The sequence below is a fragment of the Podarcis filfolensis genome (assembly GCF_964270895.1).
Source record: "Podarcis filfolensis genome assembly, chromosome: 9".
NCBI classification, from domain to species: domain Eukaryota; kingdom Metazoa; phylum Chordata; class Lepidosauria; order Squamata; family Lacertidae; genus Podarcis; species Podarcis filfolensis.
Genome location: NC_139610.1, coordinates 20,773,066 through 20,799,285, shown reverse-complemented (window position 1 = coordinate 20,799,285; position 26,220 = coordinate 20,773,066). Strand labels below are relative to the sequence as shown.

The following is a 26,220-nucleotide window of genomic DNA, read 5'->3' as shown; positions in this document are numbered from 1 at the left end:
GGGGAAACAGCTGCTCTTTCGCACCTCGGGCCCTTCCACTGACAAGCAAATGGCTGAGGGGAATAAGCAGGGGACTCTCAGAGTGCAGGACACTCATAGAGAGACTTTTGTTTGGTCTTGGCCTGTGGGACTGAGTCGGTGACACTTCTTCAGCTTAAAATATGAAATGTTAACATTATGCCACCTAGGGATGTAAGGGCCACTGCACACCTGACAGAGAGCAGGAGTGTATTCCTGAATTAGTGATTGTACACAAAACTGCGTGGCACAAGCAAAAGCAAGGCTATACAGAAAACATTTAAAGCGACAGAGAAAGCTTGAAAAGTAACAAGTTATCTCTTGGAACATTTATTAATCTATTAGCAGTATAGACTAGTTCCAGCATCTTTAGGTGACATTCCCGCCCCTGCCCCCCCCAAAAGGTAGGAAAACTTCCAAAATAAAATGCAACCTGTCAAAACTCTCCCTGATTTAGATGCCTTCCAGATTTAATGAAATGTCACTACACGTTCCTAATCCCTAAAATTGCACATGAACTCAGAAGTGTAAAGTTGTGTGTCAGTGGGGGGTGCGACTGCATGTGACCACTGTGAAGATATATAGAGCTGTGAGGCTGGTTTTCATTGCCACACGTGAGGTGGGAAGATAAAACCGCATCTGAGTTTTGTGCGTTAAGATGGCAGGTGGAGACTCGAATATGGAAAATACAGGAGAGGAAATCCTTCACATAAAAAAACTAACATGTAAGGCAGACGCTTCCTAGCCTGGCCTGTTTCCTGACGTGCCAACTTTCAAGGTGTGTGTGGCGGGGTTATTATTATTATTATTTTCCGTGGAGGAGAATTCTGCTCCCCACCCACTCAGAAGTAGGTTTGCGTCCTTATATTGCGTTTGAGAAGTCTGGGCTTAGACACTATGGGGTTTCACAGGAAGGCCTTGGATGAAACAAGACTCTGAACATGCTTTGGGTTCTTAAGTCACGTCAAACAGCACATCAAACACACAGTCTCTTTCACTGCCCCAATACACATGTGTGTGTGTGTTTCCTCCCCTTTGCCGTCAGTCTCCAGATCCATCGTGGATGCCCCTGTTGAAGAGGTCGTCTTGCGAACTATGTTGCTCAATCCCTTCGTAATACGAGTTGCCGTTATGGAGGAACGTCCCCACCGCACGACCTTGCCGTGCATGTCCCACGGCATCACTGAACACCTTGTTTATCTGTTCCTCGGAAGGCATCCACCAATCAGGGTTGGACGTGCAGTGCATCCTAATGAATTCTGCAGGGAAATGTGGAGTTAGCAACAGCGGCCCACTGGCACCATTAGCTCTCTCGCAAGCTGGGCAGTGGCATGCGGATGCATCGCATTCATACGCCGGGTATATATTCTTGGAGGCAATGCTAAGAGAGCCAACCCCATAGCTTTAACTCCTGCAACATGTGGTCCTTTCTCCAGCTCCCATCAGGGGCTTCAACACACCGTGGGAGTTAACACTGTTTGTACTGGACGGCTGCACCGTGTGGGTTTCCAAAAGCATTTCTGGGTTAGCAATTGAGGTGTTTGGGAGGGAAAGGAGTGATGGGATGCGTGGGATGTTAAGGAACAGCAGCAGGAACACAGGAAAAAGGGGTAGAAAACATCTGCATTGGAAACAAACCATCTACTGACCAGGACAGTGCTGATTTCATACTAAATAAATTAAAATACTGCACGGAAAAGTGGACATTTCGATTCTGTAAAATTGACACAGGGAGAACACACTGGCACGACTTTTCTTATTTTGCACAACTTATTCACCAAGTCAAGCTATTCTGAACAATGTTGGGCAGAAGATTTCTGCATTGCGGAGGGTTGGGCCCTTGTGGTCCCTTTCCAACTCCACAATTCTGCGATCCTTGTTTTGCTGCTGATAGGGCATGTGGGATGGAGTTATGCAGGACTCCCAAGACAGAGTGCTTCCTTTGCCATTTTAATTTTATGCTCCTTTGGATATTTTTTTTTCAGCTGTTACTCATAGCCATTGTACATACGCAACTGCAGTTTAATGAAGTTTTCAGAATTTTGAGCGACTCTTACTGTGAAATGCTTCAAGATGTTTTTTTTTTAATAACATGTTGTCCAGAATGAAATTAACAAGAGCTGTAAAAGGGGGGGAAAGCCACACAGAGACACAGCCTTCTACTCTGCCTGCACAAACTGGCAGGGCTTAGGAAAAGGTGGCTTTCTCCCTCTCCCTTCCCTGTAGGATTACTTCGTGTTCTAGAAATATAATCTATGGCTAACAGCTTGGGCCCCATTAAAAGTAAACCTCCTCCAACATAACAAAAAGCCTCTGCGAGCCATTCAGAGCAATAGGCATGATGCCAGTAGACATCCACTTCAAATGTTGGGTGCTTCCACACAGCACCCTCCTGTGGGGTTTGTGCTGAGCGAGATTTGCCCAGTGTCCATGCAATGCCCTCAGCAAAATGCTGCCCATTTAATACATCACCTTCCCATTTAATGTGGATTATTGTTTCCTGGGAAAATCTGAGATGTAAAAATAAAACTCGCAGAAAGAGTAAATCCAGATTAAATGGGACAGAGGGTGGGGTGGGGAATATGGGGTGGCATTTTGATGAAGACGATGTTGTGCAGACGCTGCGAAAAAAGGGGGGGGGGAAATTGCATGCAGAAGCCATACCAAGTCTACTATCAGCGACTGTGTGGAAACTCCCTTCAGCAGTGTCAAATGCTGGGTAGCCACCAAACCAACAGAGATGTGTTTGAAACTCTAAGTTATGTTTTGCCTAATTCTCCCACTTAATACTTGCATGCCTTGACTGGTGAGGTATATATGCAATTTACGTGCAAAAAGGCTTGCCACCTGCATTTTTTTTTTTAGTGTGCAATTGAGCACCCCAGTGCTGACATTTAAGGACGGTCTCGATCCAGCAAGGGATGGTTACCAGCATGCAGAAGCACACTCCCATGCCTGTGTGCAGCCAGTGCAAGTGCAGATCCACATCTGCATCACAAACCGGGCCCCACTGAAGCAGATGGATGCATCTTTCAAAGTGCATCCCATTCGGAGCCCAAACTGCCACTGCACTCACACCTGCTGCTCTTCAAGCCTCTGAGGGACGATTCTGCTGCAATAACCCATACAGCTCAGCAGGTGCTAATCTTCCTGAGCTGTTAACAGTGCTGCTTCAGGGCAAGCCAGCTCTCAAGCAAGCAGGAGCTTGACAGCTGCAGCAAGTGTGTCTGTCAGGCAACCAACCGAGGTGACAGCAGTCACCTGAGGGAGGGCGCACAAGGTGTCAGCCCTGCAAGGGATACCTGGGTCCTGCAAATGCCAGTTCAATGCCTAGTGCTAATAGTAGGACTGCCAAAGCCACTAGTCCTTAGCGCTCGACTGGAGCCAGTGTGTTTGGCATTTGAAAAGTTCCATCCTGGTGCCTCTGCATTTAGATGTCATAAAGGGGAGGTGGAAGAGAAAGAAATTTCTCTCTTCTGAAACAGTCTGCTGCTTCACATGGCTATAGCGTGACACGAAAACAACACTGAAATAATCTTGCCGTTGCTCTGCAAAGGTAATAAAACCCATTACTGTATTGACTCGAGTCTAATGCGCATCTCTTTTTTTGCCAAATTAAGCTGCGAAAAATTGGGTGTGCATTAGATTCAATAACGCATTAGCCTCAAGTAAATACGTACCTCACTGTGAGCTCATGCTAGCCGGCAATGAGGTGCAGGCTCTGTCCCACCTCTCCATTAAGGGGTGAGCAGCTGCAGGCCTCAATGGAGCAGTTTAAAAGCTAGTGAGAAGACGTGCAAGATCCTTGCAGAGGAAGCACGTTACATCCGCCAGCAAATACTTTTTTTTGTTGTTTCAAGGTTCTGAATATTGAGGTGCGCATTAGATTCGATGGCGCATTAGACTCGAGTAAATACAGTACGTCCTGACCTGTCAAGAGAGATCTATGGGTGGAAGCACATTGACACATGAGCAGTTGCTGCAGAGAAACCTCTGCAAGGGCGTCATCTATGCCAGTCATCCATCTCTCCCTGGTTTTGCTGGTTGCATCTTTTGCAATTGGACTGTGCTAGTTGTTGTGTACAGTGAGTTGTATGCAGCCACGGCTAGACTGTGGCCATAAGACCAGGATATCGTCTGTTCCATTCCATTACAGATGGTTTCCATATCTCATTAAAAATGGACTTCGGAAACAATTCTATCTCTTATTCTGAAGACAGTGTATTGATTTCAACGAAGAACCACATTTCATTCAATCAAGGATTAATCGGGACAAGAAAAGCCACCTGAATTTTTTTCAAACAGTGAATCCAAGTAATTAGATTTAAACGTGTAGATTAATCAACCTGAATCTATTTTATAATCAAGTTTAATTTAAAGTCTGATTAAAGTTTTAGTTGATTTGAATAGGCAGGGTCAATTATAAGCAATTGGATTGTGTTTTGATGAGAGGGGCTTGGGTAAGAACACCCTTTTTGCTATGGTGGCTGTTTTAATTTTGGCTTCCTACGATGTTGGAGAATGAAAAAGAAAATATTAAAGATGGCCTTGTCATCTAATGAGCAGCTGTTTGGGCTTATTACAAAGTAAATTAGTGAAGGAAATGCTAATTATCTCCAAAAGAGGACCTCTTTTGAGGTTTTGGCGGCGGGGCAGGGCGAAGAATGCTTCTCAATGCTGCTCAAACTTTCTATATTTATGAACCCTTTAGCAGCCTACAGTAAATTTTGGGGCATATTCTTGTCTAGGGCACTTGCTCTGTTCACATGAGGCCAGTTGGGACCTCATTGTCACCTAGCAACAACTGAGAGCGCATCCTTTAAAACATCCTCACATCTGTTCACTGCAGGGGAAAATGGGTGGTGAGGAGGAGGAGGAGGAGGCAGTCTTCCAGAGACACTTCCCAACCCGTGCTAATTGTCTTAGTGAAGAACCCTCGAGTTCCCCAGAGCACAGTCTGAAAACTGCTGGATAAACTGACTAGACAGGTAAGTGATCAGTCAACCCATCTCCCATCGGTTGATGGCGGAACCTAAGCCCCATGAACCCCATGTTTACAGGAAGCTCCCTGTTCCTTCTAGACCAGACATCTCCAACCTGGTGCTCCCCAGGGGTTTTGGACTACAACTCCAATCATTCCAACCAAAACAGGTATCTTGGCTGGGGCTGATGTAGTTGTTGTCCAAAGCATTTGAGAACAGGAAGCTAAGCCTTCTTGCCTAAAAGCCCAAAGCCAATGCGGTGAAATGGAGATTGCGTATGGTGGACACCGAGTGAGAAGATGTAGTACCTCTGAGACATGTTACTTTTACTGGATCCAGAGGGCGTCTTTCAGGACCAGTGTCTCCTGACTGCACTGACCTTTTCCTTTTCCCAAGGCCGCACGAGTACTTAAGCTCATCGGTGGTGAAGACAAATCGGATGAGGTATCGAAGGAGCCTCCGTCCATCTTTCTTTGAGGAGTTTACTGCCTCGTCCCACTGTTTGCTAGTGATGTAGACGGGATAGTTGTTAAGCAACTGTTTGCTCCCCTAAAAAAATAAGAGAGAGAGAGAGCAGAACAGTTTCCTGGTTTTTCAGCAGGCTAACAGGCAGAGAAGATGAAGTCAGTTGCCAAATAAAATAAAACAGAAATTAGGCAGCTGTGAAATGCTGACAGTGAAAACATAGGCTGACGGGAACAAGGACTTGCTCATACTGAGAATGAGCATTAAAAAAAAGAAGAAGAAATCATTTGCATTTTCTATAACAAGAACCAGTGAGGTATAATGAACACCTTGAGAGGAAAGAATCTATTTATAATGTACTTTCGCAGGTAGGTTAAAAAGTGTCAAGATCCAGTGATTGGGAAAGCTATTTAAATATAATTTTCTTTCTTCATCTATTAGAATGTGCAAAAATGTCTTTTGAAGAGTGTGATCAAACAGGCCTTTCAATGGCAGCTGATGGATAGCTACTTCAGACGCTACTTTTTATAATAATTCCATTTACATAATTAACGTATTACCTTTTGTTTAACACCCTTAGAACCTGACAGCAGTTAAGTTGCAGGGGAAACTCTAAAGCAAATAAACAAAAGTTGCAAACCCTCAGTTCCCAGAGCAGCATGACTATTAATGAATTCTACGTAAAGGCAGATGACAGCTTTGTGGGGTGGACAATTTGCCCCATAAAATCTCTTGGTTGCCATTTGCTTAGCATGCCCAGCTAAGGAGGACCATGAACAGGCATTCACCCTAATAGAAACATCTGGGGTTCTGTGGAAACTTCAGGTGGGGTTCCTCCATGAGATGATCAGTACAATGGCTTGCACTCAACCGCCTAATCTTTTCCTGCAGTTACAAGGATGTGCTATGAATATGTTATTGGACACACTGTTAGTGAACAGTTGAAGAGAAGCAGCAGTGAGGTCCACCAGGTCTGGCTCAAACAGCCTATGTGACTCAGAACACAGCCCAGAATCCTCAGCAGCCGGTTAAGGTTCCATGCTGGACGCGAACTAGTTCCTCAGCAGACAAGTCAAAGCAGAGAAGGTTCCATGTAGGAAGGAAATATACAAAACCAGGGGGTGCTGGGCCCCCATGAACTACCCTGCACCTTGGCCTCCCTTTCTTAAACACAACAAGGTAAATCCTGGCACACACTAATGATTCAGGGTAACGCCTAACTGCAAGTGGGCCATGCGGCTGTGGAGAAATAGTTATCTCCTGAAGCTCTGGTGTGGGTCTAACTGTAGGTGAGGGACACTGAACGGAGAACAGGATATTCCAAGCACCTGGAACAAAGTTTCACTCATCTCAAGGGAGCTGAATTGGGTGGCATTTCGAGTCTTGTCGGGTGTTTTGTTTCCTGTACAAAGCAAGTGATGAATAGTTGGGCTTTAGGCATTGGAGTTGGAGGCACTAAGATTATGTTACTGTGGATCTCGTATCACCTGCGCATTTCTTCCTACATTCCCATACAAACCTGCTCAACCTATATATTTGTATAGTGTAAACCAATACCTGTGGCAAACATGTAGTCTGATGCTAAGGATGCTTGATTGGTAGCAAGACCCACAGAGTTGAATAGGACTTGCTCCCAGGTAAGCAAGATGTCTAGAATTGTCGCTTTATATTTCACGATTTGGGAAGGGGAAAGTGTGTGATTATTGATGTTTGCTTAACTTTTTCATGTAAAGAGTATGCAGCAAATTGCCCTCCTGGTCAGCACAAGATTTAGGTCACTTCGCCTGTGGACATTTAAGCCTCAACGTGTAATGTAAAACCCTATGTCCATATGGCTTTTGGGGGAGGGGTGTTCAGATCTCACCGCATTTTTTTCTCGGAGAGGATATTAAAGTTGACCTAATTACAAATGGCGCTACTCAAATATCTCCCTCTTTTAACATTCCCACCCCTCAATTATTGTTGAGTGTGCGCACAGTGATCTAATTACAACTTGCTGCACAGCACTCTAGACTTAATGGCACTGATTTCTGTAAGTGGTGTGTTTCTGGACACAATAACCCTTTGTGAAAAGTATGCTGTGTTTTGGCAGAAATTCATGTGATGTAGTTAACCAACTGAACAAAGCACGTTTTAACCTCTGTACCAGCATATGATGCTATCTATCCATAGAGCCAGACAGAGACTTACAAAACAAAATGAAGAAACCTTCTAACACAACGTTATGTGGAAATATGTGAAAAAGGCAATGTTCAGTTATGTGCCTTGCGTCCCGCTTCAGAGAGGCCTCACCTACACTGTCAATTTACAGTGCTTATATATTTTGGCAACTGTCACAGCTTCCTCTAAAAAATCATGTGAACTGAAGTTTGGTTAGATGCTGAGTGTTTGCTGCTGCAGATCCCCAAGAAAAGCCTCACCTAATTACAATTGCCTACAAAGAGGGAATCACTGTTAAATTAGCCTGTAGAGAGGGCATGGACCAAAGGCTGCAATTGTTCACCACAACATAGCAATGGAAGATGTTTAGCTAGTGCTAACATGCTAGATGTCTCCCATAGCTGCAGTGAAAAGGGCTCATTTCTGTAGGATCATCTCAAATGATGAATTCAGCCAATGGCAGAAGCACATCATCAGCTAATCCTATGTGGAGAGAAGTCCAGATGACAGCTGAAATGGTCACATCAAACTTGCAGTTCACACATGGACTGGGCATGTACATTTTACAGGTACAGTCCAACATCTCAGTTGCCAAACATTTTGGAAGCCGAATGCCGAAAACCCAGGAGTGAATGGCTTCCGAGGCGCATTTTTCATTTTTTCCCCATTGACTTTGCAGCCAGCCCTTTGATTCTCAGTTTTCTATTGTTTTGGAAGTCGAACTGTCTTCCGGAACGGACTGCGTTCGAAAACTGAGGTTCCACTGTAACAGGGAGTAAGTCTCAAGTTTCTAACGCTTGTCCACTGTATGTAAACCTTTAACATCAGTTGGGGCCTATTATACAATAATGTCTACAAAGAGATGTTATCATTCGTGTTAAAGTTTATAATGTCTGATGTTTTATTGTACTTTTAATTCTGTTGGGAAACCCAGCGAGATGGGCAGGGTATAAATAAATTAAATTATTATTACTATTATTATTATTATTATTATTATTATTATTGGCCTGGTGGGGGAAGGACATGTAAACAGCAAATCTTGCACCGGGGTGTGTATTATCAATGTACCTAGGCTGAGAGTGAATGGTTCTCAGTGTCTTGTAAATGTAGTAATGCACTGCAGAAGATAAACGAGAGTTTTGCTGTTTTTTTAAAGTAAAAGGCATATTCATCCAGCACTGCATTATTTCCCTGTGCACACTTGCCCACTGAAGTAGCCAGGCTCCAGGCACTTCTTATCACCCCTGTACAGTACCTCTGCTGGCTGCTCTGCTGGCTGAGGAATCATAAGCTGATTGTGATGCTGAAGAACAGCCTTCAAGTAATCTAAAACAGTCTGGCAGGGCACTGTAAGAAAAACAGGGGAAGTGAGTGTACATCTGCTGCTTATTATTAAAAAGGCAAACATATCAGCAAGTCAAACACCATTTCAGAAAAGCAGAATAAATCCCCAGAACAGTTTTGTTTACTCTTCCTTCCTGAGGTTTGCTCCTTTGTGATGTGCGAAGAAACCCTCAGCAGGACAGCCCTCACCAACCCCTCCCGGGATTGTTGCAAGACTAAAGAAATGCCTCCTTTGGAAGAAAGGTGGGGTAAATATTGGACAGAAATGTAAAATACAGGAAGGGCGAGAAGGGAGAAGAGAATACAGAGATCCTTAAAAAGAGAGAGTCAGAGATGTGGTGGCAGAAAATGTGGATCAGGCATGGGGAAGTTGGCTTGCAGTCAACCATACTGCGCATGATTTTGATGGGCTCACCCACGTGTCAATCATAAGGCCACCTCCCCCACTTCTCACAGCAGCCCCTAGATCGCCAGCATGAGGCATGTCTCTTAATTGCCATCATTTGGGGTGGATGTGGGCAGAGCAGTTACACCTAGCGAGACCCTTCAAGCTACGTGCAATTTAGTAGATGGGCATGTCACTAAGTACAGGTGGGTGAGGAAAGCCCATGCCAAATAGCACTGAGTGAGCAGTTCAGGGCAGGCTATTCATGCCAGCTGCCAGCAGGAGTACCCAAACACTGCAAGCAAGAAAGGGAACGGAATAAACCAATAGGAACTCTAATGATGTAACATGAAGTTTGAGGCAGGAGTAGGTAGAAGCAGGGGGGAAATGTGAATGGTGGATAGAGTTACATCACTGCACATCAAATTTAGCAGGTCAGTCCATTGCTTAGACTAGCTCAATATTGTCTGCACTGGTTGGCTCTCCAGGGCTTCAGGCAAGGGTCTTCTAGAACAATGGTGGGAGAGTGAGAGAGGGCAGCAGGCTACAAAATGCTACCTGGCCACTGACGCCTTTTCTCATTAAATAGGGGCCTTGAGATGCTGATTCTAAAGGATGAGAGTTATCTGAGCATTGTCTATATTGGGATGGCCAATGCAACCAGGGATGATGGGAGTTGGGAGTCTGACACCACCACCCTTGGTCTATGTTAAGTCATCTGAGGACACAGGTTACACCAAAGAAATGTGCTGGAGTATACTTACGCCTGTCTCACTGGAATTTGTAGGAGGCTAAAGGAAACTAGCTAAGTAAAGGTTTCCAAAGGGTGGGTGCTACACTCAAAGAGGCCCTGCCATCCAATTTGAGAAGGAGGGAACAGCCCTCTGGACTTGGAAAAAATAGATATTCCTAGCTAACCTTTCTGTTGAACAATAGTACTGACAGTATGCTAACCCATTTATTTAATCATGAAGGATGATGTTTTAAGGATGGAACACTTTATGTTGGTTACGCTACTACAAAGTGACAAGTAACAATATCCTGACACGAAACGTGTTTATTTGGAACTATGCCTCTGCATTCTGGTACATCAAACATCCATGGTGGCCTTGACCCTTAAACCAAACAGCACAAACTGATGTTAACAGGATTTATAGATGCTAGTCATTGTCTATAAATATATAAGTCACCTTATATATCTACAGCACTAGATGTCTCAAATGGTTTGGTTAGGATTACCTGGAATGCTCTCCAGCTTCCGTCGGAGTTCCTCGTTTTCTTGTTGCAATGAAATTACCTCCTGCTCCAGCTCTTGGCAACGAGGACAGTAGCCTTCCTCTTCTTCCTCTTCCTCCTCTGGAAGCGTGGAAGAGGATGGGTGGCCATGAGACTCGGAGGTTGCTGGGGATGTCCATCCACCCAACGTGTGCACTGGAGAGGTTGAAAGTGGATCCACGTCGGCCAAATGGCCAAAATCACTCAATGAGGAAGCATTCTGAGATGGAAAGCTTCCAGAAAGCAAATAGTTTTGAAGGGAATCAGTAAAGACTCTCAGAAAAGCAGAGGTTTGCTGCTTCTTGTGCATGTACTGCAGCTCTAGGTCCAAGTTGTCTGACGCTTGGCTATGGACCATTTTCCCAATCTGGCACTGCTCTGGTCTTTCACTAAAGCTGAGGCTCTCCTGCTTAACACAGGAAACCAAAGACTGAGTACGGCTGTTGTCTAGAAGTTTCCCACCACAGTTTAAAAGACTAAGAACCCGGCTGCACTGCTGAGCAAAGGCATCCAGAATCATACGGCTCTCTGAAACAGAAGAGGAGACAAATCACAGAAACCCAAAGTAGAGACAGTCTAGTTGGCTAGCTAGATAGAATGAGGAAGTAGATTACAGTAAAAATCCAGAATACATTATGGATGAAAACAGCAAGACAACACCACACAAACACATTAAATTCACCACGGTCCTGCATCATCATCATCATCATTACTGCCTCTCTGCACATGAACCAACCCAGGCCCTGTGTTTGGCACCCATGGTCCTCCTATTTGTGCCCCTTCTGAAGGAGGTGCAGATGATGGCAACAGAGAACAGGCCTTTTCAGTGGTGCCTCCCCACTTATGGAGTGCTCTCCCCAGGGAGCTATGCTTGGCGCCATCACTATCTACTTTCAGGTGCTAAACAAACACATTTTTCTCTAACCAGGAAACTGGCCCTTAATTTGAAGCATTTTAGATATTTGTGGCCCCTTTCAGTTATACCTGCCTTTTATATGCATAGATGTGTTCTTGGCATCCCTCACTCCCCAAATACTTGATGAGGAGAGGTCTGAAGCCTGCTTCCCAAAGGCAGAAAAAAGCAGGAGGACAATCTTAACTTTCAGTAGGGAAGGGACATGTGTGTGCAGAACATCCAGATGACTGGTGTATAGCATCATCAGCATGTTGGAGAGGAATAATGGAACTTTAAAGACATTATCTCAGCCCATGCGGAAGCTGCTCCTCCATGACAAGGTCCTGTGTGGCAGAGAAGACTCTTAAATAAGTCAGCCACACAAATAGGGCTGATCACATAGTTCTTTTGGATAAATAGTTCTCACTTGGCTGGGGGAAAGTATCTAAAGAGTATCCCAGAGAGCCAGAGTGATGTGTTGCACAACATGATGGCTTTGGGCTGGAAAGACTTGGGTTCAAATCCCTGCTTTGGCCATGAAGCTCAACAAGTGGCCTTGGGCAAGCCCCTATGACTCAACCTCATTAACTTGTTTGCCGCAACGATCACAAGCAAAATAAGGTTATGCATACCCTATATGAAGAAAAAGGATAGGTCACAGATGCAATAGGGAACTGTCCCCTTTGCTACCCAAGTGGCAGCCCTGCATGAACATTCAACACATTTATGCATGCCCTGACCCCCTTGCTGACAATATCAGTGTGGGGATGGTTAATTTTGGCTCGCACCAGCACTTATTCAGAGGGACCAGGGACCAAAGGTGGAGGATACCAAACTGCAAAAATGCCATTTTCAATTCCATTTTACTGAACAAATGGATGTAAGTGTTGTCAGTCTTGCACTCGGATGCAGAACTCTGTAGATCTCACACATCTGCAGCAGTCAAGTCTACAGACATCTGATGAAAACTATGTGGCTAATGGCTAGTTTGTCCCCCTTACAACCAGTCATTCCTCCAGGCTGCCTTTCCTTCATAACCAACTCCACCCCATGTGAATGCAATGTCTACTTTGGCCCAGGTACCCATCCACATGTAAGACACTGCAGGACCATGGAGAGCTCCCAGGAACTGCAGAAACTCTATTCCTTATTCTAGCCCTGATGGATTCTAAAGCTCTAAGGCCACCACCCAGCATGCTGTCATTTTAGACTCTGGAATATGTCCAGGGGTGCCAACAGATTTTAAGAGTCCAGTACACTGTATGTAGCTTAGACCCTCCAACCCACTCACCAAAGAGGACACAGATTTGCATAACATTCACATTTGCTCTGTGTCATATGCAAATGTGTGTCCTTTTTTTGCAGGTGGTGTGGAGGACCCAAAAATAAAATAAGTGGTTTCACGCATAATAAAATGTATGACAGACAGAATGTGAACAAATGAAACTTTCCAAGCTCAGCCTGTTGAATTTCTGCCTGCCACACCGTTGTGAAAGGCAGAAGAACCCTGCTTTCCCTCAATGCCAACCCTAAACCAAAGCCCACCGGACAACAGACAACTCTAAACCCACCCTGGACACATTTGGTGGAAGGAAGCTTCCACAGGAGTCACACAGCTCTAGAGAATGAGAAAACAGGAAACAAAAAACTAACGAGAGACTCCTGCTAACATCATGATCAGATGATAAAAGAATAATGAAAATGTAAATATCAGTATCAGCCTCAATATAAGGTTGCCTTCCCTCATTATTCACTCACTCCATTTCTCTTTTGAAAAATATCAAAGGAAGATATTGATTGGAACTTTGTAATTCAAATACACAGCAGTTTTTCATCCGTTTTAATCCTATAATCAGATTCTAGACCTGAAGCTGTATTTACTGTGCGCATTTTAATCAGGATGAGCCCAAGTTCTCAGAAGTTCTCTGCCTTTTGTATCTCCCCTGCACCTCCTCCATCCACAGAAGAAGAAGAAACATATGAATGGAGACTTCAAATTACATTATATATGCTGTGTTAAATATTATGATTTCCCCTAGATTGTAGGCATGATCTACTTTTGAAGCCGCAAATTTAAATGTAAATGACTTATCACATTTTAAAATCAGGAAAAGATAAATTTGTAGATATGGTAAAAGGTAAAGGTAAATGACCCCTGGAAGGTTAAGTCCAGTCAAAGGCAACTATGAAGTGTGGAGCTCATCTCGCTTCAAGCCGAGGGAGCTGGCTTTTGTCCACAGACAGCTTTCCGGGTAGATATAACACCAAATGAGTAAGGAAGCTGTAGATGTCCTGAGCCTCTTTTATTTTTTACATATTGAAAAAACAATACCACTTATAGTATCAGACTATGTTGCGTATGTTCCAGCCAATAGCTTCAACCAGGGATGACCAACATGGCACTCTCTAGACACTGTTGGGCTCCAAGGGTGTTTCCAGCCTATTCCTATTTTCAGCTGGTATTCAGTCACATTTTGGCAAATTCAAGCTGTGCCATTATGGTTGACTGGAGGTCCTGCACAAACAACATGTTTTCCCGTAAGATCAGGCTTTCTGTGATAAGGAAATGATGGGAAAACACGCTGCACAGTGTTGGCAGCACTTGTTTTGACACAAGACCATCTAACCTCCAGACAAACGAATCAGAATAAATGCTCATGAAATAATCAATGCTGTCAAACCTCTCTGCAAAGTCACCAGGGTGGATGTGCAATAAACAGGGCATCTGGAAGAACCCAGCTCTCACCAGCTCCACTCATCATGGTAAATGATTGGGGATGATGGGAGGTGAGATCCAGCAACATCTGGAAGTAACCATGTTGGCTGCCCCAGCTCCAATTGTTGCAAATCTTAAAACCCATGCACATCTCTAGCTATACATTTTGCAGTGGTAGATGGACCTAATGGGCATAAGTCACGGTAAAAGAGCAAGCATGAGCGCGTACACACACATATATTTATATGCAGCTTGATATATTTGCATTCATTAGCCAGACAATGCATGTTTATTTCTTATGAAGCAACCGAGCAGAATATCTGCATGTTTTCTTTTGTAAGAGGGCTAGTAAGAGATTTTATTTGAAGAAAATTGACCAAAGGAACCCAAAACATTTCCCTGAGTGTCATAGCCTCACAGGTCCTGGGGTGATATTCTTAGGAACAATTGTTTATAGCAAGACTCTTAAATCATGTACCAGTACATCTTCTCTGAAAACTGCAGGTGCCCAAACAAAATTAGAGCTTGTGGTGGAGAACCTTTTTGTCCTACTGTAGGAATGGCACCAGCTGGTACAATGAAGGAAACAAGGCAGAACGTAAAACAGTCTTGGGTAGTTTCAGCAACATTTTACATACCAAAGTCCCTCAGATCTTAGCCTCAATTGGATGCTGGATAACAGTTCCAAATCCAGTGCTATTAACAACTGTGTGGGTGTAAAAGTTCACAAAAAGAACATAAAGAGGCATGGTGTTTATTTACGTGCTTGGGTGCACTGTTCTGATTCAAAAGGATTATCTTGCCAAAACTAAAACTGTAAACTGAAGACTGAATGTTCACGTAGGAGAAACCTACAGAGCAGAAGATTTGAGAGTTAGCCTTTCACTTACTGAAGAGGCATTTTGCAACCCTGCTCAAAACGTGCAGATAAAAGGCACATTCCTTCTTGAACTGAAAACTTTAACAAATCAAAGAAAAACTACTTGCACATGGACAGTTAATACATCAAGCAAGGCTCAAACCCTTTCACCCAACTCACTAGCCTTCCATGTGCAGGGAAGTGGCATTTTGTTTTTAAACCCCGGGGGACTTTCAAAGAGACAATCCTTGCCTTGATCGTGGTCTGAAGTCCTACAGCTCAACTCAACACCTCATGAAAATAGTCTCTTACTGATGTCATCAAACAAATAAGCTCAAGGTGGCTTTGCATGTGAAGGCAAAGCAAGCTGGTGATTCACACTTCCTCCTTTTGAGCCTCGGGGGTCATGTGCAAATGGTGAACTTGTGAGTTTCTTATGTAGTACAGTGCTCAAGATATGGAGACAACGTACAGAGCTTACAGCAGAGAATGTGTATGTATTCCCCTCCATATGTTGCTTCAGAAGAACAAAAGGCAGTCTTGTGCTGAGGAAGAGGGAACCCCAGCTGATGAAGTATCTCAGCCCCAATGACAAAGGATGAAGGTATGTGTGAGTTCAGCAGAAGGGTAAGGAGGAAAAGGGGAAATCATTCTCCCTCCCTCTTATTTGACCTAAGAGTTCTGAAGTACTGGAAGCAGTATGCCTCTGTGCACCAGCTGCTAGGAATAACAAGGGGGAAGGGTGTGGTTGTGCTCAGGTAGGTCCTGCTTGAGGGCTTTCTATTGGCATCTGGTTGCCACTGTGAGAACAAGATGTTGGACTAGATGGGGCTTTGGTCTGATCTTTTTATGCTCTTAACATGCAGACTTTACACCTGGCTAACTAGCAATAGGGAGAAGTGCAGCTACTCTTAGCTTTTTCAACATACAGTGGTACCTTGGGTTAAGAACTTAATTCATTCTGGAGGTCCATTCTTAATCTGAAAAGGTTCTTAACCTGAAGCACCACTTTAGCTAATGGGGCCTCCCGCTGCCGCGAGATTTCTGTTCTCATCCTGAAGCAAAGTTCTTAACCCAAGGTACTATTTCTGGGTTAGCGGAGTCTGTAACCTGAAGCGTCTGTAACCTGAAGTTAGCGGAGTCTGTAACCTGAAGTGTATGTAACCAGAGGTACCACTGTACATGCTTATTTTACATGGCGTTAAAAAGGGACCCCTGACCATTAGGTCCAGTCGTGGCCAACTCTGGGGTTGTGGTGCTCATCTCGCTTTATTGGCTGAGGGAGCCGGCGTACAGCTTCCAGGTCATGTGGCCAGCATGACTAAGCCGGTTCTGCCGAACCAGAGCGGTGCACGGAAACGCCATTTACCTTCCCGCCGGAGCAGTACCTATTTATCTACTTGCACCTTGATGTGCTTTCAAACTGCTAGGTTGGCAGGAGCAGGGACTGAGCACCGGGAACTCACCCCGTCGCGGGGATTCGAACTGCCGACCTTCTGATCGGCAAGTCCTAGGCCCTGTGGTTTAACCCACAGCGCCACCCGCATCCCTTACATGCCGTTAGTTGGTGGCAAAGTTGTGGATCTGACCTCAGATGCCACTACAGCCCTGTTAACTAGGCAACTGCAGAAGCAGCTGTCATAAAAGACAGATGGTGTGATACAACAATGTGCCCAATGAACATTCTGGTATGGTAACGGCACTAACTTAGGGTTGAGGCAGAGGCGATATTTGTCATGTGGTTTGCCATTTTTGTGGCTTAACAAATAGCGAGAAAGAGGTCGGGTAGGAGAGATGAAGCCAGATCAGGACCATGGAGAGAGAAAGGCTTTAACCCAGTGTCTCAACTGGAATTACCTTGCACACTTGCAATTTGCAATGAGAGGAAAGTTCCCATTGGCACCATATTGCAAACAGGCAGGGGGATTCAAACTAGAACCCCAATCTCCTGGTCCCAATCCAACCTGGCACCCCACAAAAGGAAACATGAGATGACTACAGTCACAGGGATTGTCTTTCAAGATGCTGCATTGGGTTTATATAGCTCATGAGGTGTACACTTCTAGCAATACCCCTCTAGAATTTCATGTGGCAGTCTCTCGTTGGGAGATTCCAGGGACTGAAGCTGGGACCTTTGGCATATGAAACAAGTACCTTTGCCACTGCCCTCCTTGCCCTGCCCACTTCTAGGTAAGCAGCAGCAAGGCCCTTATCAGGAGGGCTGATCTACGCCTATAGGGGCCACTTTTGAAATTGACTCAGCATCTCATACGAGCTTTTGGCCTTTGGCCACTGGAAAGACAGTACAGCAAACAGCATATAAAGCAAAACATACAACCCAGCTATAACGCAAGATGAACAAACTGGGAATAAAAATCACTGGGTGGTGGGGTGGCTTAGTGTCATTCGGTAAGACAGGCCTGTGGCCTGTAACGTCAAACCATATTTTGTGCAACAGCTCTGTGGAATGCTTGAACAGGCTGCACACACCCTAAAAACTAACATGCACAAGTACAAATCGTGCCATCAGTTCTCTTCCCTCCTCCCTTCAAAAATATTTTTGAATCTGCCTTGTGATTTGGCCTTACATGCATTGGATTTTGTGCAGGCAGACCCTGTCCAAACATTACAGTGACATGGGCTGTTCTGGAGGTGCTGGAGATAGGACAAAAGTGGGAATGACAGAAGGGGCAATCTCTGGAAGGTAGGGGAGAGCAACTTCTGAAATGCATGCTAATCCTTCACCTGAAAAAATCACAAGTTATCCCTGCTCCAAAATCAAGCTCTCCCTATTCTTCGGGTTTGCGTAACAACTCTCCCTGTGGGTTGATTTTCTGGTGCTAGCAATGGTTTTATATAATTAGGTAACTCTCTGCCTGAAGTGACTAAAATGTTTGCATTGTTAACGAGCCTCGTTTTGTATACAAGTCATTCTTCCTTGAAAAACAATCCTGCAATGCTGAAACATCTGTGTCCCTTCAGACACACACACACTGAAAATTTTTAGCAGCAGTAGTACAAAAGTGAAAAATCATAACAGCAGCTTCAATATTCAGCTGGTGTGCTGCTGTTTTGCTGCTACTTTCCACAGCAGCTCTGCATATCTCTTACCTAAGCGTACCTTCCATTCTCTTAGACTAATAATGCAATGACATTCTGTATCCAATCATATTTACCAGACAGTTAAATGCCTTCTGAAGGGCATTCCAATTCTGCAAAGACAGCACTGGTGTTTTGATAATGAAACAATATTCTGATCCCTCCTTTCGACCCAGTCAATCTGAACTCCCTCGAGGACATGAAAAGCAGAATAGAAATAATTTACAAGTTTAGAAGACCTGTTTATTTAATGTACATGGGGGGATCTACACAGAAGATGTGACAGTGAATGTGGATATTCAGAAAGCTTTATTGGCAGGGCAGAAAGAATAATCACATTTTTAATCATTTACTTTTTCCATTCTGTAAATCAAAGATATCTTCATGGGATCTGCAGGAACTGAAGAATGCAATGAGCTATATGAACTTCATAACAGTTTAAAAGGTTTGCAGCTTTTTGCAAAAATTATTGGGAACCGTAGCATGATGAAAGTGCAACGAACACTTGCCAATCACCCTTGAACTGTGATTCTGTTGGGAAAGAATGACTATTACACCAGTTTATATCTGTGGTGTAGATACTCCCTGTGAGAACAAGAGAAGAAATTGATAGGACTGTAAGCAACAGAATGGGTTACAGACAGATCTCTGGAATGTGATGATGTGATGTGACACAGCTCTTTGAATTGCATGTTTTGGTCCTACCATGTGTAGAACACCCTGAGCGATCTAGGGTGTCCTTCACGACACACACATGCTGCACTCACATGAAGCACATCACTTCTGATGGTAAGAGCTGTTTGGCAGTGGAACAGACTCCCATGAGTGCTGGTGGCCTCTCCTTCCTTGGAAGTTTTCAAGCAGGGGTTGGATGGGAAAGGGTTTGGGGTACACCTGTGTAGCATAGTGAAAGATGGTCCCCCTCGCAGAGCAGTCTCACATCGCAGGGCAATTTGTGCATGCACACGGGCAGGCAAATCACAGGAGTGCTCATTGTCAACCTCCCTTCCAGTCAGGCAGTGAAAAACTCCTCCATATTATTAGCCCCACCAAAATGGTTAGTTCCTTCACACAAACTCCCCAGGGGCAAGCAAAGGAGGCCGCTTGCACACTAAGGGAGGGGCATCTGATGGATGCAATGAATTTGAAGGAAGCAGCCCTTTTAAAAAAAACCAAATGAAACACCATTGCATTTGCTGGAAAAAAGGCAAGCAGCCATCAAAGCGACCAAACCAGGCTTTCATCCACCCCCCACCCCCCCACTGCATTCTCCTATATAAATAAATAAGCAAAGGCTGTGTCAAAATGAACAGATGAGTTGAGATGCCCACTGCTATCAAAACCAGATGGTTGCCTCCCAGTATTCAGCCTGCTCAGTCAAACCCTGACTATTTTCTTGGACCCTCAGTATATAAAACGGGGATGCTGTTATTTGTGATGGCAAACAAAAGCAATCATGCCTGCCAAGCACATACTATAACAGTCAGCCTTTCAGCTCTGCTAGACAGAAAGTAATTAGAATGCTTTTAATGTCCAAAAGAATGATGCTGATAGGCTGCCACAGATGTGTAGATTTATGAATATTTATACGGTGGTTTATAGCTGACACTTTTATCAGTTGAAGAAGATAAAATATCTGCCTGACTCAAAAGCTTGACAGTCAGGTTAATAAAATCTCATTAAAGAGAATGACCTATGCAATTATATAGGATTTATTGTAATTCATTTTTGATTGTAGTCTGCTTAAAGATGCAATTTCCCATTTCCTGGTGCCAAATTTAGGCTGCATATCAAGAACTACGTGAGCTCTAACACCAAGCCATCAGTAGGAAAAGGAGAACAGAGAGAGGGATAGAGAGAGGGAGAGATGCATTTAACATCTTAGTAGGTTATACCTTGAGAGAGAGAAAATATTTTGATCTACATCTCAGTTAACACCCCCACACCAAGGCTCAATAAATTTATTTCTAGATATATGTATATATTTTTTAAAAAATCAAAATCTACATGCACACATCTATTGGGGGGATTTTTTTAAACAGTCTGTTTTGTGCTAATGGGCTGTATCTAGAGTCTGTACATTTTACAGAAAGCAAGTCACAGAAGAGTGAGCTGTCACTCCAATGGTCATTTGTGTCCTGTGTTTTTTCTCACCTCATTGGAGAAGCAGTGTGCTGCTCTCATCCAAAAGATCGGGTCACAAAAAAGCAATAATCTTGATCACAAAGCAGCGGCAAAAAGAAATTTCTACCAAATGCTAACCCATTTTCTACAGAAAGGTTTAGGCAGGGCATGAAAAACTTTGTTTAGAGGGTGTCCTAGGTTTTTTTAAAAAAATGTTTATCTAGCAAGAGTATCTACAACAGTTATTACAAAATGAAGAAAAGTCCCCTTTGGAGGCAGAAGTCATATGTGCACGATGGAGACAAAAAGTAATATAAGAAGCCTATCGCATGAGCCTGTACTTAGGCCATGTTGAGATTTTTGAAATGCAAGGCGTTGGACTAGATGACACTTGGGAATGGCTTCCAACTCTACAATTTTCTGATTCTACGACTATTCCTGCTGGTAGCGTCTCTCCAAGGATTCAGGCTAAGCTCATCCCTATTTCCCAAGAACCGTTTAAGATCTATTACTATAATCATTTACAAGAGCACAGCTTAGTTTCTCCTTTTGCCAGCGCCTCCCACACCTTGAACCCTTTGACCTTTTTTTTTACATCCATACTTTCAGTTCTATCCTTTTACTCACCTGAAGGTCGAATGCGCACCAGGGGAGTTAATTTGTTAAATAAGATCCAAAACAAGATATGCAAGCAAGCTTGTGTTTGTACTTTTGGTAACGGATGAGCATGTTTAGCTTGGAAAAGAGACGATTAAGGTGGACACAGGATAGATGCTTTTAAATATCTTAAAGGGCTGCCATGTAGAAGGAGCAGACATAATCTGTCACTCCTGAGGCGGGTTCAGACTGCAGGGAAGCAGAATCTGGCTGAACATTAGCAGAAACTTCCTAACGGGAAGAGCTATTTAACAGTGGAAGAGGCAGCTTCAAGAGTAGGTTGTCCTTCTTGGGGAAAACTGAAGGAGAGCCTGGACACCTGGATGCTGTGATTGCAAGATTCCATAAGACCAGGCCTGATATTTATCAGAATGAGTGGGGAGGTGACTCCTAGGCATCAGAGTAGATCCTGGTAGAGAAAGCAAGATAAAGTTGAATGAAAAAGAAAAAGCCCAGTCCTTCAGCTTTTCCCTGGTTGGCTCTCTATGGCAGTGCTTCTGAAAATGTGAGTGGATCCTCTTGGGGACGTGGAGAAGGTCCAAGACTCCTAGAAGGCAGGTGCAAATGGTTTGGGGGGGTGCACATGGAAGGAGGAAGTCACACAGCCAACAGAGAGATTTTTCTTGCTACCGCCCAGACTGCTTTGCTAACCATGGGAAGTTGCAGAGATGAACAGGCATCAGATGAGGACTTCTGGCTTCCTTCTTCCTCTCCTGCCTCCTTTCCAGGCTGGTTTTTGGAGGGAATCGGAGGCCCAGCCTGCATACTATAAGTTTAAGGCAGTATTATACCACTTTAAACAGCCATGGCTTCCTCCAAAGAATCCTGGGAACTGTAGTTTGTTACGGGTGCTGTTAGGAGTTGTTAGGAGACCCCATACAACTGTCACAGTGGTTTAACTATCAATCCCTTTCCCCAGGGAACTCTGAGAATGGTGGCTCTGTGAGGGCAATAGGGGGTCTCCTAAGAACTCTCAGCACCCGTAACAAACTACAGTTCCCAGGAGACATGACTGTTTAAAGTGTTCTGGTGCTGCTTTACGTGTATAGTGCAGATGGGGGCCTGTAGCAGCCACCTAGTCCGCTTCTAACATGGAGTGCTCTCAAGCCACAAATTCTTACACCCACTTGTTTTGCAAAGATTTGGTACACTTATCTGACAAATAGTTAGGTTTGGGCACACGGTCGAGAAAGCCTTTTCCAAGCTGAGTGAAAACGGTCCAGAATCCTGCTCAGCAGTTAGTATCATGGAAGGGAGTATTGTGGACGGCAGCAAGGACTGGTCAGAACAGACCAGGGGCAGGGAACTGAGGGGGCACACTCCCTTTTGGGGAATATGGGCACCCACTGTCCCTACCTTCCACTGGTAAACCATAACCCCCCAGGTCCCAGCTTCCATTAAAAAAAAAAAAGAAAAAGTTTCTAGCATTTGTAATATTTTAGGTAGGAGACAAAATGTGCACACAGCATTCTCAGTTTTTTTGTGAGAAACTAATCTGCTGCAGATCAAACCTCTCCATTCTTAAGGGAATCAGCCCTGAGGAAGGAGAGATCCTGAAGCTGAGGCTCCAATACTTTGGCCACCTCATGAGAAGAGAAGACTCCCTGGAAAAGACCCTGATGTTGGGAAAGATGGAGGGCACAAGGAAAAGGGGACGACAGAGGACGAGATGGTTGGACAGTGTTCTCGAAGCTACAAACATGAGTCTGACCAAGCTGCGGGAGGCAGTGGAAGACAGAAGTGCCTGGCATGCTCTGGTCCATGGGGTCACGAAGAGTCGGACACGACTAAATGACTAAACAACAACAAATCTGCTGCCCACCTTGAGTGTTTTCCTCTCCCACTCCTGAAAAATGCCTGCTGATGCCATCCTGGGCAGCAACCTTCCTAAGGCCACATGCCCAGGGGGGAAAGCCAGTGGAGCAACAAGTGGGCTATTTTCAATGCACATTCACACACCCCTTTCTATCCTTCATCACACAGGTGAGCAAAAGGCACTCTCAGAGTTCAGGAGGCATTTCGGCCAGAGAAGAGGGCAAAGCAGGGTCTGTGAGGGGCATGGCTTTGGAAGAGAAGGTGTGGCATGGAGAGAGTCCTGTGGGATGGACAGAGAGGCACGGAGGACTTCAATTTGACCCTTGGGCCTGAGTTTTCTCACGTCTAGGTTAAGTCCTGCTGCTACAGTCCCCCTCCATGCCCTTCTTCCCTCTGGGCTAGCAGCTGTGCGACGACAGGGAAAATGGTGATACTGAACACAGCAGATTCGATCCAGATGCGGATCCCAACACAAGGAAATGTTCCCCACAATTAGGATCTAAAGCACCCCACAATCTGTAGGGTGTTTTGCGCACTCCCTCCCAACAGAAGACTGGCCGACAGTTAACTTGCAGTCCCCAGAGGCTACTCCCTAGCTTTTCCCAATTTATTCATTTCTAAAGGAAGAGAGTCTAGACTCTCTGGCTCGTGAAACCTTTTATGCAAATCCTTGGAGAGGGTGGGTAGGATGCTGGCTGTGGTTATTCATCAGCAGGCTTAAGGTGCTTTGTGCATGGGCAGAGACTCTTTTTTCATTCTGCTATATATTATCGATGTTTGCCTTCCGGCACTGGAAATTTTAAACCAGTTCTGAGGCTGAGCAAATGTGAAAAGCTTCTGAAGGGTTGTGGGTTTGAAATGAAGCTGGGAAGGGAGAGGAAGACCTTCCCTCTAATATTTTAAGAACCCACCCATGTGGGATACTCAGACTTATCACCAACCACAGTTTTGAACCTTCAGCTTCACTGATATCTCTTTCACGCACCTTCTGTCAAATTATAATCACTTTCCCCCTCTCCAACTGAGGGGATGCAGCTATATCCAAAGAACCCTCCAGTTTTTAATAGCAGGACAAGCAACTCAAAGCCCAACAGCAAAGATGGATCATAGTCAGCTTGCCTAACGCTTTGCAAGGCCGTTTGCAAGGGATGTCCATCAACATGCAACTCAGCAGCGACATGACGCCTAAACGCAGAGGTGACCTCCTTGGTGTGTGAACCAATGGCACCAGTTCCTCATAAGGACTGGTGTAGGGCAGTTGCCAAGAGCATTAGCTAGGGGACTTCCAGTTCCCATCTCACCTGAACAATGAATTATTCCTCTCATTCTCAATTCCCTCTTTGATCTGCAGTACTGTACAGGGACCCTTGGACCAGCCTATACTGTTGCAAGCGCAGGAGTCAATGCCTAAGGGCCAATGTCCCTTCAACACCCCCCAATAAAATATTTGAGGGGGGCAGACCCCCTCCGAGTTGATGGGCATTGACATTCAAATGGTGTGCCTGCACCGCACCATGTGATTGATTATGCGCATCATGTGATTGATTATTTCCTTCAAGTTGGCACCCCTGGTCGTTAAAATGATGGCTAGCGATCACTCTGAGCACTGCAAACGCGCTCCTCCCGCTACAAAACGGAATGTCGTGTGCTCTGCACATGCCCAGAGGCACCCTTGCTACTTTGCACAGCGCCCTTCAGAATAAGCTTGGGCGTGTGTGTGTGTTAGAGAGAGGAAGCTGAACTTCCCTCCCCGCGAAGTATGCCAGAAGAGGCACCACACGCCAACGACCCTGGCCAGCCCCCTCGGCCAAAGTTGGTACCTGCGCTGAGCTCCAGGCTGCCGCTTCCCTCGTTGCTGCTGCTGCCGCTGTTGCTGCTGCTGCTGCTTGCTGCCCCCTGGTGGCCGTGGCCGTACCTGGCCGACGAGGACGACGACGAAGCGGCGGCGGCAGGAGCCGCTGCCTGGTGTCCCAGCTGCGGAGCCGGCGTCCGGGGCGGGTGGCCCTGCGAGGCTCTGGCGCCGGGGTAGGAGCCGTGCGCCTGGTAAGGCAGCTGGTGCTCGCTGAGGGACGACGACGACGAGCCGACGGCGGGCAGCGGCTGGAAGTGCTGCTGCTGCTGCTGCCCGACGCCCGCCCTGACCTGAGGGATCTCCACCATGGTGGGTCTCTCGTAGCGCTTGCTCAGCGCCGGTCTCCGGCTGCTGGGGAAGGTCTTGAGGGCGCTGTAAGGGCTGCGCTGCTGCTTGTAGATCTTGGCCACGCTGGGGCCCTCCTCCGCCACCGCCTGCATCGCCTCCTCCATCGGCAGCGCCCGCTCGCCCGCGCTCTCCAGAGCCCCGTCTGCCGCCGCCGCCGCCGCCGCCTTCGCGCTCCGGAGCCCCGTCGTGCGGCGCTGGGGGAGACGCGGGCGGGCGGGGGGGAGTTGGCGGCTGATTGACAGGCGGCCTCGCCAATGCCTGGAGGGAGAAGGGCGGCGAGGAGCAAGCGAGGGAGCCCCCACCCCGCCCCGCCCGCTAATAGGAACGGCCCGGGGTGGGGAGGCGGGAGCGCCTCAGGGAGCGCGGCGCGCGGCGCTGCTGGCTGCGCCTCAGGCGGCGGCGGCGGCGACCGCTTTGCCCAAGAAGCCCGCGGGGGCGCTCGTCGGGCGGGCCACGACGAACCCGCTCCGTTCCCTCTGGAGTCAGGGCGCCGCCGCCGGCGCCTCCTGGGGCAACTCCGCGGGACTCCCGCGTCAAAGCGCGCCTCGGCTGGCGCAGCGCGGGAACTTTCCCGCGCTCCAGGCAGGCACGTTTCCTCAGAGACGTCGCGCGCGGGGGGGGGGGAGGGGCGGGCTGAGTTTAAGCGCGCAGAGGAATCCTGAAGAGGGTCTACACGCGCGCAACTTCATCGCGTTCAAGCGGGAAAGGAAGTTTGACTCCTCGAGCTGCCGCCCCTTATGAACGCGTGTTTCGGTGGTGTGGAGGGTGTACACGGGTCTCGTTTCCCCCTCACGGGACCGGGATCACGCAGGCATCTTCCCGACGACCTACTTGCCATTCACCCCGGAGCCTCTCGCGTCTCTCTCATCTCTCCTCCCTCCCTCCCCCCCCCCGCTCTCCCGCCTCGATTTCGCGCCCCTCGGCTCCCGTGTTAGCGATGGGATGGAGGCCGCCGATAGATGAAAGTATTCGGGGGGTCCAAGGGAACCGCCAGGGCCACCGAGAGCGCGGCGCAGAGGACATTTTGTTTCTCATTATGCCCGAGCCGTTTCCTGGCGAAATCGGAGAGGCGGCTGGGCTGTAACTCAAGCATGTCAGATTTCCAGGAATCCAAGAGATTAATCACGTCGCTCGACGTGATTTGCACAAAAGGAGCAGGAGGAGGGAGAGAAGAAAGAGCGCTCGTCTTCCTTGGCCTGGCCAGGCGAGGCGGGTTTGGATTTGGT

At 46.2% G+C, this 26,220-nt stretch overlaps 1 protein-coding gene across 2 annotated transcripts; it reads right to left on the bottom strand.

Annotated features, from left to right (window-relative positions):
* Positions 1-25,178, bottom strand: BEND4 (BEN domain containing 4). Of its 2 annotated transcripts, none has more exons than XM_083630523.1 (5): positions 24,615-25,178; positions 10,594-11,157; positions 8,881-8,972; positions 5,380-5,549; positions 1-1,277 (listed from the first exon to the last, which is right to left on the bottom strand). In XM_083630523.1, the coding sequence occupies exons 1-5, from the start codon at positions 25,096-25,098 to the stop codon at positions 1,268-1,270; spliced, it is 1,320 nt and encodes a 439-aa protein (XP_083486649.1). In that variant the 5' UTR covers positions 25,099-25,178; the 3' UTR covers positions 1-1,267. The 2 variants fall into 2 exon arrangements, with proteins under 2 accessions (XP_083486649.1, XP_083486648.1); XM_083630522.1 differs by having other exon boundaries at positions 5,309-5,549; positions 24,615-25,170.
* Between the last annotated feature and the right edge of the window lie 1,042 nt (positions 25,179-26,220).